The sequence below is a fragment of the Lathyrus oleraceus genome, chromosome 3 (assembly GCF_024323335.1).
Source record: "Lathyrus oleraceus cultivar Zhongwan6 chromosome 3, CAAS_Psat_ZW6_1.0, whole genome shotgun sequence".
In the NCBI taxonomy this organism is placed as follows: Eukaryota; Viridiplantae; Streptophyta; class Magnoliopsida; order Fabales; family Fabaceae; genus Lathyrus; species Lathyrus oleraceus.
The window spans coordinates 105485515-105499827 of NC_066581.1; the positions used below are offsets into that span (position 1 = coordinate 105485515).

Sequence of the window (14313 nt, forward strand, 5' to 3'; positions counted from 1 at the left end):
AAGCCTTAGTCTCTACAACGTAACAGAAGAGTTACGATATCGAGTTAAATAAAAGTCCCCGGCAACGGCGCCAAAAACTTGATCGCGACTTTATGAGTCGAATTTGGGGTACAAACTGCAAGTGCACAGTTCTATCGCGTAGTTTTAAAAGATATCGATCCCACAGGGACTTATGAATCGATGTACCGTTTTCTAAGGTTACTTCGTAAAGCTAAGGCGGATAATACTTTGATTGTTTGGGGGAAAAGTTAAAACTAAAATAAGATCTAAATTAAATATCAAATAAACGGATATCGGTATGTAGTTCGTCGTAATTAGGGAATCAATTCTTCGTTGGTTTCTTGGTTTTAAAATAAATCCTTTCGGTAGACACTATTGGTTAAAAGTCTTATCTCAAACTCTCGCTCTGTTGAATAAACTATGATTTTATATTAACGTAGCTTTCACTCATTAGTTAAGTCCAAAATCACTTTTTGAAAACAATAGAATCCGTAGAAACTCCTTTTAGGAAAACACTAATCGTTTAAACACCCTTGTCTCAAACTCTCGCTCTATTGACTTAGGTTATACAATTAAATTCAAATGCTTCACTCTCGTCCTCACATTCAACCTTTAAAAATACTTTTTGAAAAAGATTAGAATTTAATTAACTCTAAAAATTTGCTCTCGCCCTGATCTAGAATTAATGTCCAATTTACACTGTCCAGTTAAAAACTCAAACTCTCGTTCTATTGAATTTAACTTCTTTATGTCTTTTACTCTCGTACAAAAAACCTTGTTATTAAACCTGTAAATTGAGACCGTAAAAAGAGTGATTTTATTTTAAACTTAATTAAACCAACTTAGTTGTGATTCCTTCATTCCGATTACTCTACATACCGATACCTAAATAAATTAGCCAGACATGCTAAACAGATCTAAATAATTATCATGCATAAACAAATTCATCTTAGGCAAATAATATAAATAAACAGTAAAGCAAAGCATATATAAATTAAAACGATAATTAAAGAACCTGAGTAATTAAATAGCAATCTTGAACATCCACCACAGACCGGTTGGATTTGTTCTTGAATTCTTCAATCAGACAGAAAAATAAAAGTGAAGGAATAAAAATCTAGGGTCTAATGTAAGGTTAGATCTAGTGAAAGGTACGCAATAGTTTCCGGTGTAGAAACTATTGTGCGAAAAATTAATTAACTGCTGGAAAAGAAAATAGAAATTGCAAAGGGAAAAAAAATAAAGACTGTAAAAATATTGTTGTAAAATATGCTTGCACTGCTGGAAGAGAAAAAGCGTGGAAAAGAGAAACGGCCGAAGAAGCGAGGACCCGAGGGTTTTTCCAAAAGCTACTATTTATATTAGTACTTTTGTAACTGCTTCCAAGGGTTTTCCGTGTACATAGTCTTCACGTTGCAAACGGTCAAGCGTAACAATAGGCCTCAACGTCTTTGTTGCGCCTCTGAAGCCAAAAATATAGGAGAATGGTGTGACGTCCGTCACACCATGTGTTACGCTCGTAACACAAGTGGGCAGAGCGTGACGCTCGTCACAGGCGCAACGCCTGTGCTTTTTGGGCTGGGCTTTGGCTTTTGCTATTTGCTTCTTTTCATTCCTTTTTCACCTCCTTTTCTTCCTTTTTTACTTGTGCTTCAAATAAACTACCTGAGATAGATAGAAAGAAAATACCGAGTAATATCGAATAAAATGAAATAAATTGAAGTAAATAATAATATAATTTAATTAAATTGAGTCCTAGAATGTGATACTATTTCATGTTATCAATCCTAGTCTCTCACTCTTAACCTTAGGTTTTATCATTATTTCCATGTTCCTTAGGAACGAATAAAGGATGATGACGACTCTGTGATTTTTCAGCCACGATAATTCCAAGATATGGTATCAATAAGACAATTAAAATGATGTCATATATGCATAATTTTAATGAAATAACTTGAAGTTCATACGATATTAGTAAGTTTTCTTTCTATACAAAATCATGGGATGATCGTAGTGTCATGCAAAATAGTGGGGTTATGGTTGAGGTTGAATCAATGTACTTTTATAAATCCAAAGATAAGAATCTTGTAATTACTTCAAAATCGCATTTTGGGGTTATTTGAGATATTTGGGAGATTGATTATGTTATATTTAAAATATCTTTATCTAAATACAGGTAGACTGACAGTAACGCTGGTGTACAAATCGATTAATTAGGATTCACACTGGTTGACCTTAACCGGGAAAATTTAATGAACAACCCTTTTATCATGGCATCCCAAGAAAAACAAGTGTTTTATGTCACTGATCTTTATAACAATAGTTGGCTAGTTCTCTCTAATGAAAAACACATTCTTGTTAGTGAGAAAAATCAAGATTTAACTCTTGATATTTCTGAGGCCCGTTCTTTCTCAACACACATATGTACCTCATATAAAAAAATGATTAAGATGATGTGCATGTATTTATTATGATCATCAAGAAGGGACATAAGAAAACTTACAAGTAAATACTTTATTATTGTTTATGCATAATTTATTGTTATTTTATAGTTTTAATATTTATAGTTAATATAATTAGAACTGCATGTCGTTGATTTTATTCTTTTTTTTGTTTAAAGGTAGATTGTTATTAATTTGAGTGTTTTTACATTCCGTTCAACTTATAGGTGTTTAACGAACGAACACCATTCACAGAAAAAGACTTATATGATGTACGTTCGCTCACGTTTGGGAAACTTGGTTCTTTGAGTTTTATGAGTTCAATTGAACCATTGATATGTTTGAAATTTATTCTAAATAATAAATATGTATTATTTTTTAGTCACTCTAGACAAGTTTTATAAGCCTACACCATGTTAATATATATAGTTTTTATTTTGGTATATAACGTGTGTCATTTCGATTTTGTCGTTAATATGTATGATTTCTTTTTTGCCTTGTAGTCATTAAATATATGATACAAAATGTGTCATTTATGTTCTATTTTATAAATATACATAAATAACCAAAAATTATGTAAAGTTAAAAATCATTCAAAGATACCAGGAATTTCACATCGATTTACAATTCCAACAGATGTGAAAAGTGGTACCCTAACCCTTATCCCCTTGTCTGATAGGCCCAATCGAAGGGAAATTAAATAAATTTCATCTCGGTTCATAGTCCACCCGATGTAAAAATGGATGGTTTTCTCATTGGTTAACCTCCGAAACGAAGGAAAAAGTGGCACACTTCTCAATTTTTCGCATCGACCAGTGCCCCGAGTTGAAAAGAATGACACTTTTCATAACGTCTTTCGTTGCCTCAGACTCCCAATCGAGATAAAATTTCTTTCTCAACTGAGATCAAAGATATTTTTTGGAGTAGGGTATAATAAAAAAAATATTACTTGTGCATTCATATTAACATTTTCTTTTTCAAATAACAATTTAAAATATTAAATGATACATAGAATCTAATATTTTCGTATGCTACATCCATGAACGTACTATCTAAAACAAAACCAATTTTATGAAGACTATTTTTCAACACATTTTTTTATTTGATGACGTTAAAGTGAGTCTAAACTTTTTGAAATGACCAGTATATAAAGGGAGAAATTCATATGAATATCACACAATAAAAAATTAGTATTAGAGAGAATGTTGAAAAGAGAGTGTTCATAATAGAATTTTAAAAAAAAAAAATCTAAAAACATTTACTATCTTTTCAAATAATCATTATATAAGATATATATATATATATATATATATATATATATATATATATATATGGACAAAATATCACAATTTTAAATTAATTGAAAGAATTAAATGTGTGTAATATATATATATATATATATATATATATATATATATATATATATATATATATATATATATATATATATATAATATATATATATATATATATATATATATATATATTGTGTAGACATATTTAATTCTTTCAATTAATTTAAAATTTTGTGACCTTTTGTCCCAAAATATAATTGGGTAAGAAAACATATACAATAGTATTTGAGAGTCTGTCCCAACCAACAATGTCAATAATTTTAGGTTTAATATTTCTTTTTTTTGTCTTGCATTTGAACACGAGGTCTGTATATTTGTGTGTGAGTTTATTTTTGTGCCTATTGTTTCATCACCAAACAAAAAAAGAAATGATAAATTTTTATATTATTTTATTATTATATATTTATATGTTCAATTTTCTCATAAAATAAAAATTAAATATGTTTGATTTGAGAGTAGTGTTAGCAGTATTAATTACATTATACTATTGAAAATTAATTTTGTATTGAAATTAAATTTAAATAAATTTGATATTTCGAGATAATATATTTTTAAATATAAGTCATTATTTTAAGGGTTAAGAATGTTTGTGGTCCTAATAACTATCTCAAATTTAATTTTTAATCCCTCAAAATATTTCTTTCAAAGAATGGTCCTCCAATAATTTTTCGCCCACACTTTTGATCCCTCCTGCAATTTAGCGACAAAAATAACAACGATTTTAATGATTGTATATATATATATATATATATATATATATATATATATATATGGACAAAATGTCACAAAATTTTAAGTTAATTGAAAGAATTAAATGTGTGTATATATATATATATATATATATATATATATATATATATATATATATATATATATATATATATATATTGTACACATATTTAATTCTTTCAATTAATTTAAAATTTTCTGACATTTTGTCCCAATATATATATATATATATATATATATATATATATATATATATATATATATATATATATATATATATATATATATATATATATATATATATATATATATATATATTGTGTACACATACTTAATTCTTTTAAATAATTTAAAATTTTGCGACATTTTGTCCCAAAATATAATTGGGTAAGAAAACATATACAATAGTATTTGAGAGTCAGTCCCAACCAACAATGTCAATAATTTTAGGTTTAATATTTCTTTTTTTTTTGTCTTGCATTTGAACACGAGGTCTGTATATTTGTGTGTGAGTTTATTTTTGTGCCTATTGTTTCATCACCAAACAAAAAAAGAAATGATAAATTTTTATATTATTTTATTAATATATATTTATATGTTCATTTTTCTCAAAAAATAAAAATTAAATATGTTTGATTTGAGAGTAGTGTTAGTAGTATTAATTACATTATACTATTGAAAATTAATTTTGTATTGAAATTAAATTTAAATAAATTTGATATTTCGAGATAATATATTTTTAAATATAAGTCATTGTTTTAAGGGTTAAGAATGTTTGTGGTCCTAATAACTATCTCAAATTTAATTTTTAATCCCTCAAAATATTTCTTTCAAAGAATGGTCCTCCTATAATTTTTCGCCCACACTTTGGATCCCTCCTGCAACTTAGCGACAAAAATAACAACGATTTTAGTGATTGTTTATTATTTAGCAACTAGATTAGCGATAATTTTAGCGACGATATTAATATTATGGACAAAAGTGTGGATGAAAACTTTTAGGAGGACCATTATTTAAAGAAAATATTTTGAAAAACTAAAAACGAAATTTGAGATATTTAGGAGAACCACAAAAATATTTAACATTATTTTAATACAAAAGGAAAAATATTATGAATTAATTGAAATGAATATAAGTTTAATTTCTTATGCTAAATTATGCGACCGCTTGGTATATGTTAAATGTCTTCTTCAATTTCGATTCATTCAATATATATATATATATATATATATATATATATATATATATATATATATATATATATATTTTTTTATTTTTTTTTTATTTATTTTTATTTTTATTTTTAAAAGGCAAAGCATGATTTTCTTCTATAAATATGATCCTATCACTTCCAAAATTTCTACCAACAAATCATTTTGATAAGAAAAAGATAAGATTGAGGAATCATGGTCGGCCAAAAAACATGTCTAGAATATCTGATTGAAAGAAACACCACATTTCTTAAGAGAAAGAATGATCTTTTCCAGAAAGCATGTGAGTTATCAATTCTTTGTGGTGCTAAAGTGTGTGTGTTTGGATTCAGCCCTACTGGTAACCCATTTGCTTTTGGATCTCCATCTTTCCATGCTGTAATTGATGAGTACCTTAACGAAGGTCAAGATCTGGAAGGAGAATTATCAAGGCAAAATGTAAAACCTTCTGAAAATGGAGAAATCAAAAAGCTCTACACACAACTGAGGTGTGTAACCAAAGAGATGAAGGCTGAGAAAAAGAAGATGGGAAAAATTGACAAAGGTAATGTTTCCATTATCCTTGATGATCTTGGTTTTGAGGAACTTCTTAAAGTGAAGGCTTCGTTGAAAAAGCTTCAGGATGAAATTAAGGTGGCATCATCATTGCTCCTCCTTGCAAAGAAACCTTAATGAGTTTGAGTACCCTTGTAATCCTATTTTACTATGTAGTTTGTTTCATTCTCTTAAAATAAAAATGGCAGTGTATGAGCCTCACTGGTATGGAAGGCAAATAAGGAGAAAATCCAATGTTATAAAAAATAATTACAGAGAATTTTATGAATTTTGCGTGTTATTCAAATTTTATAAATTTGTCATTAATAATCTAATTTATAACTTTACTTGTGTCTAAAATTCAAGAATTTGATGTCATAAATTAAATTTTAGTAATTTATTTTTCTTATGATATGTACTTCATCCCAACATTAATACGAGTAAATCGTAAGAGGTTACGTTTCATATTTAGACCAGATTCATTTGACTACTTTTTTTAATGTAAGACCAAAGAATACATTATTTTAAAGTGTTGTATTAAAAATTTTAAAACTATCGATAGGTAATGGATTCGATTGGAATACCGCCTCTTGTATCACCTCTGGTTTTAATTTTTTTTCTATGCATGTATCTTACCTTTTATCTCTGTTTTTTTAAACTTTATTAAATAAATTGACTTTATACATTACATTTTGTGCGATTAATCTAGATTGTAAGTGCACAAGAGGTGAATAATAATACTATGATGTACGATTATATAGCTATTCATCCATGCTTAATTTTTAAAAAATAATTTAAAATATTTTCAATTTTTTAAGTAAAAGAAAATAATTGAATAAAAATAAAAAATAAAAAGGATAGAGAAACATCAAATCTAACTCATCAAACATATAGTAAAAATGATAGTTGGACATACCCAACCTATCCCTAAAAAAATAATACATAACACATATAGGAAAGGAATCCTGCCAAGTGTCAAAATCAACTAAAAAAATATGCATTGGCTAATCTATATGAACATATATTTTCCTCTATGAAAATGTGAGATATATTGAAACTAAATTAACATATAATATTTAAAGTATTCTTACATTTTATTAAAAGAGGCCAAAGGATAATTTTCACATTATAAAATGCACAAATGACCAGCATTGAGTATGTTTAAAGCCAAAGATTTCTCCAATTCCTCTCGTTAACATATTCGATAACAACAATAATTCCATACAATTCAGCTAAAAATGAGGTGCAAACTTTAATCTTAACTAAGAAATCTCCCAATAATGTTCTTAAATTATCCCTAAATATGCCACAAAAAGTTGATATTGTAATACCGCGTACAATATACATCTAAAAAATACATTATATGAAATATTAATTGGTACTGATACAACACAAATGCCTAATGCCATCATTAAATATCACACAATAGTGCCTAAATAAAAACTAAGATATATGTACAATATCCCCATTGCACATAATCAATAACAAAATATCATGATAAAAAATTCTTTGAAACATCATCGGACAACCTTGTCTTTGCCTTTAACCTGCCAAGAGCTACCAGAAAAACAACAACAATAGTGCGGTAAGATAATAATCTTAGTGAGTTCCCCTATCATATGTGTTCATGCGGCTCTAAAGGGATCTCTTATCAATTCTTTACTTAAGTCTTTCATCTTCGCACTACATGTGTACACTTACATAATAGAACAAGGACTTAAGCGTCTAAAGGAATTTACACTTCACATGGAAACAAACAACATGAGTTCAGTTAACTTAACAAATCACTAGTAGGGAATGAAAATTGTAATACAAAGGTGATTATCCCAAACCAATCACAAGGATCTACTAATCCATCCGTCAGATATGGTTAATGATCATTGTACAGAACATCATTAACGATTAGAGATCCAGCCGAAATTTAGGAAATTCAAAACGCCAAGTTTCTCGGTCGAAATGTCTCTCGGTCGAAACTGGCCTTTTAGGGGCGCAATTTATTAGCCAGCAAATTTCGACTATGCCGAAGAAGAAAAATCGAAGCAGGAGGAATGCGGTCGAAGCGGTTCGACAGTCAAGAGGGACCTAAGCCAGGTCGAAAGAGAGTCGATAGGGGTGATCTTGTCGAAGTCAAATCAAAAGATGCAAGGATTGATACAAATCGGTTAAGTAGAACGTGGGGAAGTTGCAAAGGACGTGGATTTACAGGCTCAGACGCCTGGCACATCGTGAATGGACAACAACCACATAGTAATTATTTTTTATTACTATTTAAGTAGATTTGATTTCCAGTTTTAGAGGTGGCATTTGTAACATTGCAAAAGGAAAACACTTGAAGTATCAAGCCTCTAATAGAAAAGAGTTAACTTCTTGCAAAAACGTACACTTGCTTCCATATTTATTTTCCAACCATTTAACTTATCAAGTCATTTCATTTGTTTTGTTTATTTACGTCTTTATCTTGATTTTATCCGTTTATTTTCATTGCACCATTTCTTACAAGCATTTTTACCTATCGTTTTTCTTGATCCAAACACTTCACCAAAAACACATCATATATTCAAAACTCTAGTCTAGGACTTTGTAGCCGGTCCTGCAAGTAAATCTCGATAGGAAGGCTAGAGATTGTTCGCGCGAAAACCACGTGCGAACAAATTGGCACACTCGGTGGGACACTTTATGTTCAGTATATGCAACTATGTAGTGGTAAAATGGTATCACCACGCCCAAATACAAACGAAGAACCGTCTTCGGGGGGAGATGCAGTTGCGTCGCAAGCAACTGATGTTGGTTCTGGAACTATATCAGCGGTTTTGACTGCATATAATGGACAAATATTAACACCACATCAGCCTGAGACTCCAAGGCCGATGACAATGGGGACTTCAGGACAATATATGCCCAGTTTCACAGTGCCCGTGTATAGAACTTTAGGAATGTCAACTGAATTTATGGCAAGTATGCCAAATAGCAGTTCGATATTTGGCGAAAATCCATCGTCCACATTCCCACCCTACCAAGGGTTTGGACCTTTGGTAAACCAATTAGGTTGACCCCTAGGTTTAGGTTTTTCGTCTTAGTCGATCTCAACTTTCACATCAAGTTTTGTCACAGTCATGAGACAACAAATGGATGAAAGCAATCACGAAATGATTTACATGCTGACTCATCAAATGGATACCATACTAAGACCATTGATTCAAGATTCGACTCAGAGTTACCAACAAATGGAAACTCAAATGACCCGAATAGGGGATTTCCTAGGGACTCCTAGAGTGCAAGTTCGACAGACTCCCCCACCTCCACCTCGACCGGAAGCTTAGAGGCTATTGCCGAACAAATCATAGTTTGAAATCGAATAAACCCAGACCTACAAAGGCCAATGTATTCTTCTCCCATACCATATTTTGTTTTACAAATAGAATTACCTAGGGGATGGAAGGTTCCAAAATTGACCAAGTTCTCTGGAGACACTGAAGTGTCTACCGTCGAACATGTTGCCAGATATCAAACCAAAGATGGCGACATAGCAAACAATGAGAATTTGAAGTTGAAATACTTCCCAAGTTCTCTCACAAAGAACGTGTTCACTTGGTTTACAATGCTACCTCCACAATCTGTCCATACATGGATGCAGTTAGAGAGGTTGTTCCATGAACAGTTCTACATGGGACAGTTAAAAATAAGTCTGAAAGAACTGGCCAGCGTCAAACGAAATACTATTGAGTCAGTCAATCAATACCTCAATAGGTTTAGACTTTTAAAGGCTAGATGCTTTACTCAAGTCCCTGAGCATGAATTAGTCGAAATAGTCGCATGTAGTCTAGACTATTCTATCAGGAAGAAGTTAGACACACAATATCTTAGGGATATGGCATAGTTAGCTGATAAGGTTCGACGAATCAGATGCTTGAAAGCCCAAAAAACCAAAACTGGTAGATACCATTAGAAAGAGAAAGTGTCTTATATAACAGTTGATGAATACTCTTCTGATGATGAAGAGCTTGTCGACGAAAGTAAGGTCAACATGGCTGAGCTCAATCCTGGACCTCCTTACACGTGTAAATTGTTGAAACCATTGTAGCGGTAAAGTCATGATCATCAAGCTATGAATAAGCTAGAGATCAAATAACAAGAGTCGCCACCGCGCTTTTATTGTTTCCAAGGGAAAAGGGAAAAAGTACAAACAAAACCCAAAAAGTAAGAAGTTTCAAATCAAAACTAATAAAATGTCAGAGATTACAGGTAAGGGGGTTGGTTACACAGAGGAAAGGTGTTAGCACCCAAAGTGTTCTAGGTACTTCTAGGGAGCCCTTTTTGTGTGCATATGTACTTGGTATAAAGTGATGTTTACAAACAAATAGAATGGGGGGATGAGAAAATAATTCATTAATTATATTTTTGTGTTTGACAAGACCTTCGATCTTGTGTCCACGTACCAACATAAAGATGAGGGATCAAAATCTCGTAGTTCGTGATACAGATTCCAAAATGGATGCATTGCTTTTAACAAAAATTAAGTTTGAAAGGTACAATGGCCTAAAAATGGTTTGAATGAGTTAGTTCTTTTTTTGGATTTTTTGAAAGTTTAAGTCAAGTATAGTTAAGTTTATTTATAATTTTGATTTAGAAAAGAAGTTTGAAAATGCAATGGCATAAGGCCAAAGTTTCTATATATTTTTTTGCAAAAGTGGTCAAAGTTTAGAACTAAATAAGTTCAATCAAAGAAGGTTTTGAAAAAGAGAGAGAGAGATTTTGAAATTAAAGAAGTGGGGAGAAGATGAAGAGACTATCCTATGTACAAAATTAAAAGTTTAGAGTTGAAAAGGTCTGACCAAATGGGTAGCAATCCAATAGACAAGAATGTCAATAGAAACCCAGAATTCCTTTGGACTTTTTTTAGAACCAAGCAACACACAAATGCACAATTATATTATCTTGAAGAGCAATGCATCAAATAAATGTGGCCACATCCAAGCTTATCAATTCCATGATCTTCTTCAAGGTAGCCCATGTAACAAATGAATTTCACAAGTCACAGGTTCAAAATAATAGCTTCACAATGACCATGTTGCAGATGAACTTAGAGAGATCTTGAATGATGCATCAGATGAAGTTTCAAATTGCAAGCACTTGGTTTCTCAATAAGTTGGCATTTGCCAAGTCCTTTAGCATAGGAATGTTGCCTAAGTTCTAAGTCCATTTGTCCAAGATCAAGCCAACAGTCCACACAAAAGTTTTTTAGGGTTTTTGTTGTTATTATGTACATTAATGGTCAAAGACCACACAAACAAACAAAGTATACACAAACAAAATATATCACACAATATGGTCCAAGTGGACAAAGTGAAAATTGCATTAACATAAACAATTAGAATGATATGAACAATGGCAAATGTATAAAAGCTAGAATTAAATGGCATTAAAGTAAATGGCTTGAAATTAAAAGTTAGTAGTTAATAGGTTAGAAGTTAGTATTGTTTTGTTTTTGCATTTTCATTCTTAGACATTCTTTGGAGAACACTCAACCCACTTATCACAAGCATGAATCCTTGAGCCAAAACATCTTCCAAAGGAAGGAAAGAATGCCAAGTTTCCACACAATACCATGAAAGGGGGAGACTTACAATCTTACTAACTAGAATGTTATGCCTTTTATGTCACAAATTTAGCGCTATGTTAAGCAATCGTAATTGGACTTATGTAGAAGTCATAACTATTTGAGGTCGGGCAATAGAATCTTGGTGTTAATGCATGTTAGAGACATGGTATTATGGACTATGCTCATGAAACATACCACACACAAAAAGAATATGCAAAATGTGTGGCCTAATCTCATCCATACTCATGTCAATTTTTCAATCAACAAGTTTTAGGACTTTGAGATATCATAGGCCAAATGAGATGAATGCATATAGAAGGGGAATGAGATGAAGAGAGAAGGGAATAGATGAAAACTCAAATTAGTCAAAGGAGGACTTTTACCAAATTAATTTCATTCATTCATTTTGGGAGATGGAATGTACATTCCATCAATCCCCTAAATTCAATGATATTAATTTGACAAAGTCAAATCAACCTTGACCAAGGCTCACAACAATAGTCAAACACAAACAAGCCATCACAATTGGTGAACAAGATTATTTGGCATTTATTCAAATTAGAAATACTAAAATAATGCATTTAAATTAAATATGGTTTGTCCAATTCCTAAAACCTCATCAAAACACCAAATAAATGGCCATGAGATTTATCATAGGTCAAACAAGGTCAAAGGACCTTGGAGAAAAAAATTCATAATTTTTGGACATTTAAAAGTATTTTTAAACAATTAAAAACAAATGAAAAATCAATTAAATCATGAAAAATAGTAATAATGATCCAAAAAATAATTTTAATTCAGAATATGAAAGAGGAAATTATTTGAAATTATTTGATGAAACTCTCATATTTTTTGGATCAATATTAAAATTAATATAAATTAATGAAAATTTTAGGAATAAAATAAAATTAGAAAATAACCAAAAAACGTGAGCCACTTGATCTCCCTCATTAATTGAGGTGGCAGATCAAGTGGCCACCAGCGCGCATTCCATTGTGGTCTTGAGTCAATGCGCCACAGGAAAGGTAATTACAATGCACGCTCGTGATTAAAACAATTCATATGAAATCAATGGCTCATAACCAAGCCAGCACATCACCGACGTCCAAAGGTCGGTCGTCTTCTCCGGCGACCCTGGGCGGACTGGTTCACTCATCACCATAAAAAAATGAAAAAGGAGGACATGATCTGAAAGAAAAAATGGCGTATAACACGAATCTGACCACAATTCATCCTAACTCCAAGTATATTGAGAGATACATGGAGTTGAAATTTGTGGTACATGAACTGAGTTGCTTCGATTTGGCCTCAAAGCAACTCAATCTTCTTGCCTACATTGTAGGACTTCAGACAACCAAAGAATCAAGAGAATTGAGCAAGATTGAGAGAGAATCGAAGAGATGAAAAATTCTGAAAAATACCTTCAATGTAGGTCTAGATTCAACTGTTCTTGCCTTGGCTCGTGCTTGATCTCACTCCAAATGTTTGCAGAAGTAGAATGGAATGCACAAAAGGTCTTGGATCCCTGAAGTTTTGAATCTCAAAATAGTGAGAATTCAAACTCAATTTCAAGTGAAATTCTCAGGATTATCCTTTGGAATGAGATGGTTAGAGGTTTGGGATCAAAGTTGGCGCGAATGTGTGTTCAATTCTGAGCATAAGGGGCTCTATTTATAGCTGCAGCTCATGATATTTGCACCTTCAAATTCACTTTCCAAAATTGACAATTGATGATGCATGGGTACATGGGCGTGTATAGGCCCATGAGATCATTGCTTTAGGTCCACAAATGAGTGTGAGAGAGTTTGAAATCAACTTGGACTGCAAGGCAAGTGTGTGTGAAGATTTGAAGTTTGATCTTTGCCAAATGATGATACCATGTTCATGCCGTACGCAACCCTAGCAATTCTTGTCCAAAATGGATGAACTTGGACTTTTTGGAAAGGTTAGATCAAAAGGAACAACTTTCATGTTCAACACTTTTCCATTTGAAGCTTGAATCATGATAAATTTTGAGGTGTAAGTTTGGAATGTTGAAATTTTTTCTAAGTGTCAAGCCATATATCTCAATATTCCACCTTGTTTAACTTTTTATGTGAGCTTCAAATGAGAAAAGTGTCTTTATAAAAGTTGTATATATTTCAAGTACCTTCAAAATGGTCACCAATTTAATATCATTTGGATTTTAAATGATAGAGTTATGCATTTTTGAAGTTTGAAAAAATCACTTGTTCAATAGTATAGGTCAAAAGTGACCTATACTGTAGCCTCATATCACATGCTCATAAAAGTTGAATTATATCTTACTCCAAACATAAAAGTTTAATTATACATTTTAAATTTGATTTTGCAACTTGGAAATCTTTTATCTCATAAAAATTGAGAAAGTTATGGCATTGGGAAGTTGACTTTCAAATTAGGGTTTAGACAAAATGACCTATAAT

The 14313-nt window shown here is 31.2% G+C and overlaps 1 protein-coding gene across 1 annotated transcript; it reads left to right on the top strand.

Moving 5' to 3' along the window:
* The first annotated feature begins 5904 nt into the window (after positions 1 to 5904).
* On the top strand, positions 5905 to 6559 carry LOC127128963 (agamous-like MADS-box protein AGL29). Its single transcript, XM_051058309.1, has one exon. The coding sequence runs from the start codon at positions 5932 to 5934 to the stop codon at positions 6406 to 6408; it is 477 nt and encodes a 158-aa protein (XP_050914266.1). The 5' UTR covers positions 5905 to 5931; the 3' UTR covers positions 6409 to 6559.
* Positions 6560 to 14313: the final 7754 nt, after the last annotated feature.

What these genes read in the sequence shown, in the direction of transcription:
- LOC127128963 (XM_051058309.1), top strand. Translation starts at nt 5,932, where the DNA reads ATGGTCGGCCAAAAAACATGTCTAGAATATCTGATTGAAAGAAACACC.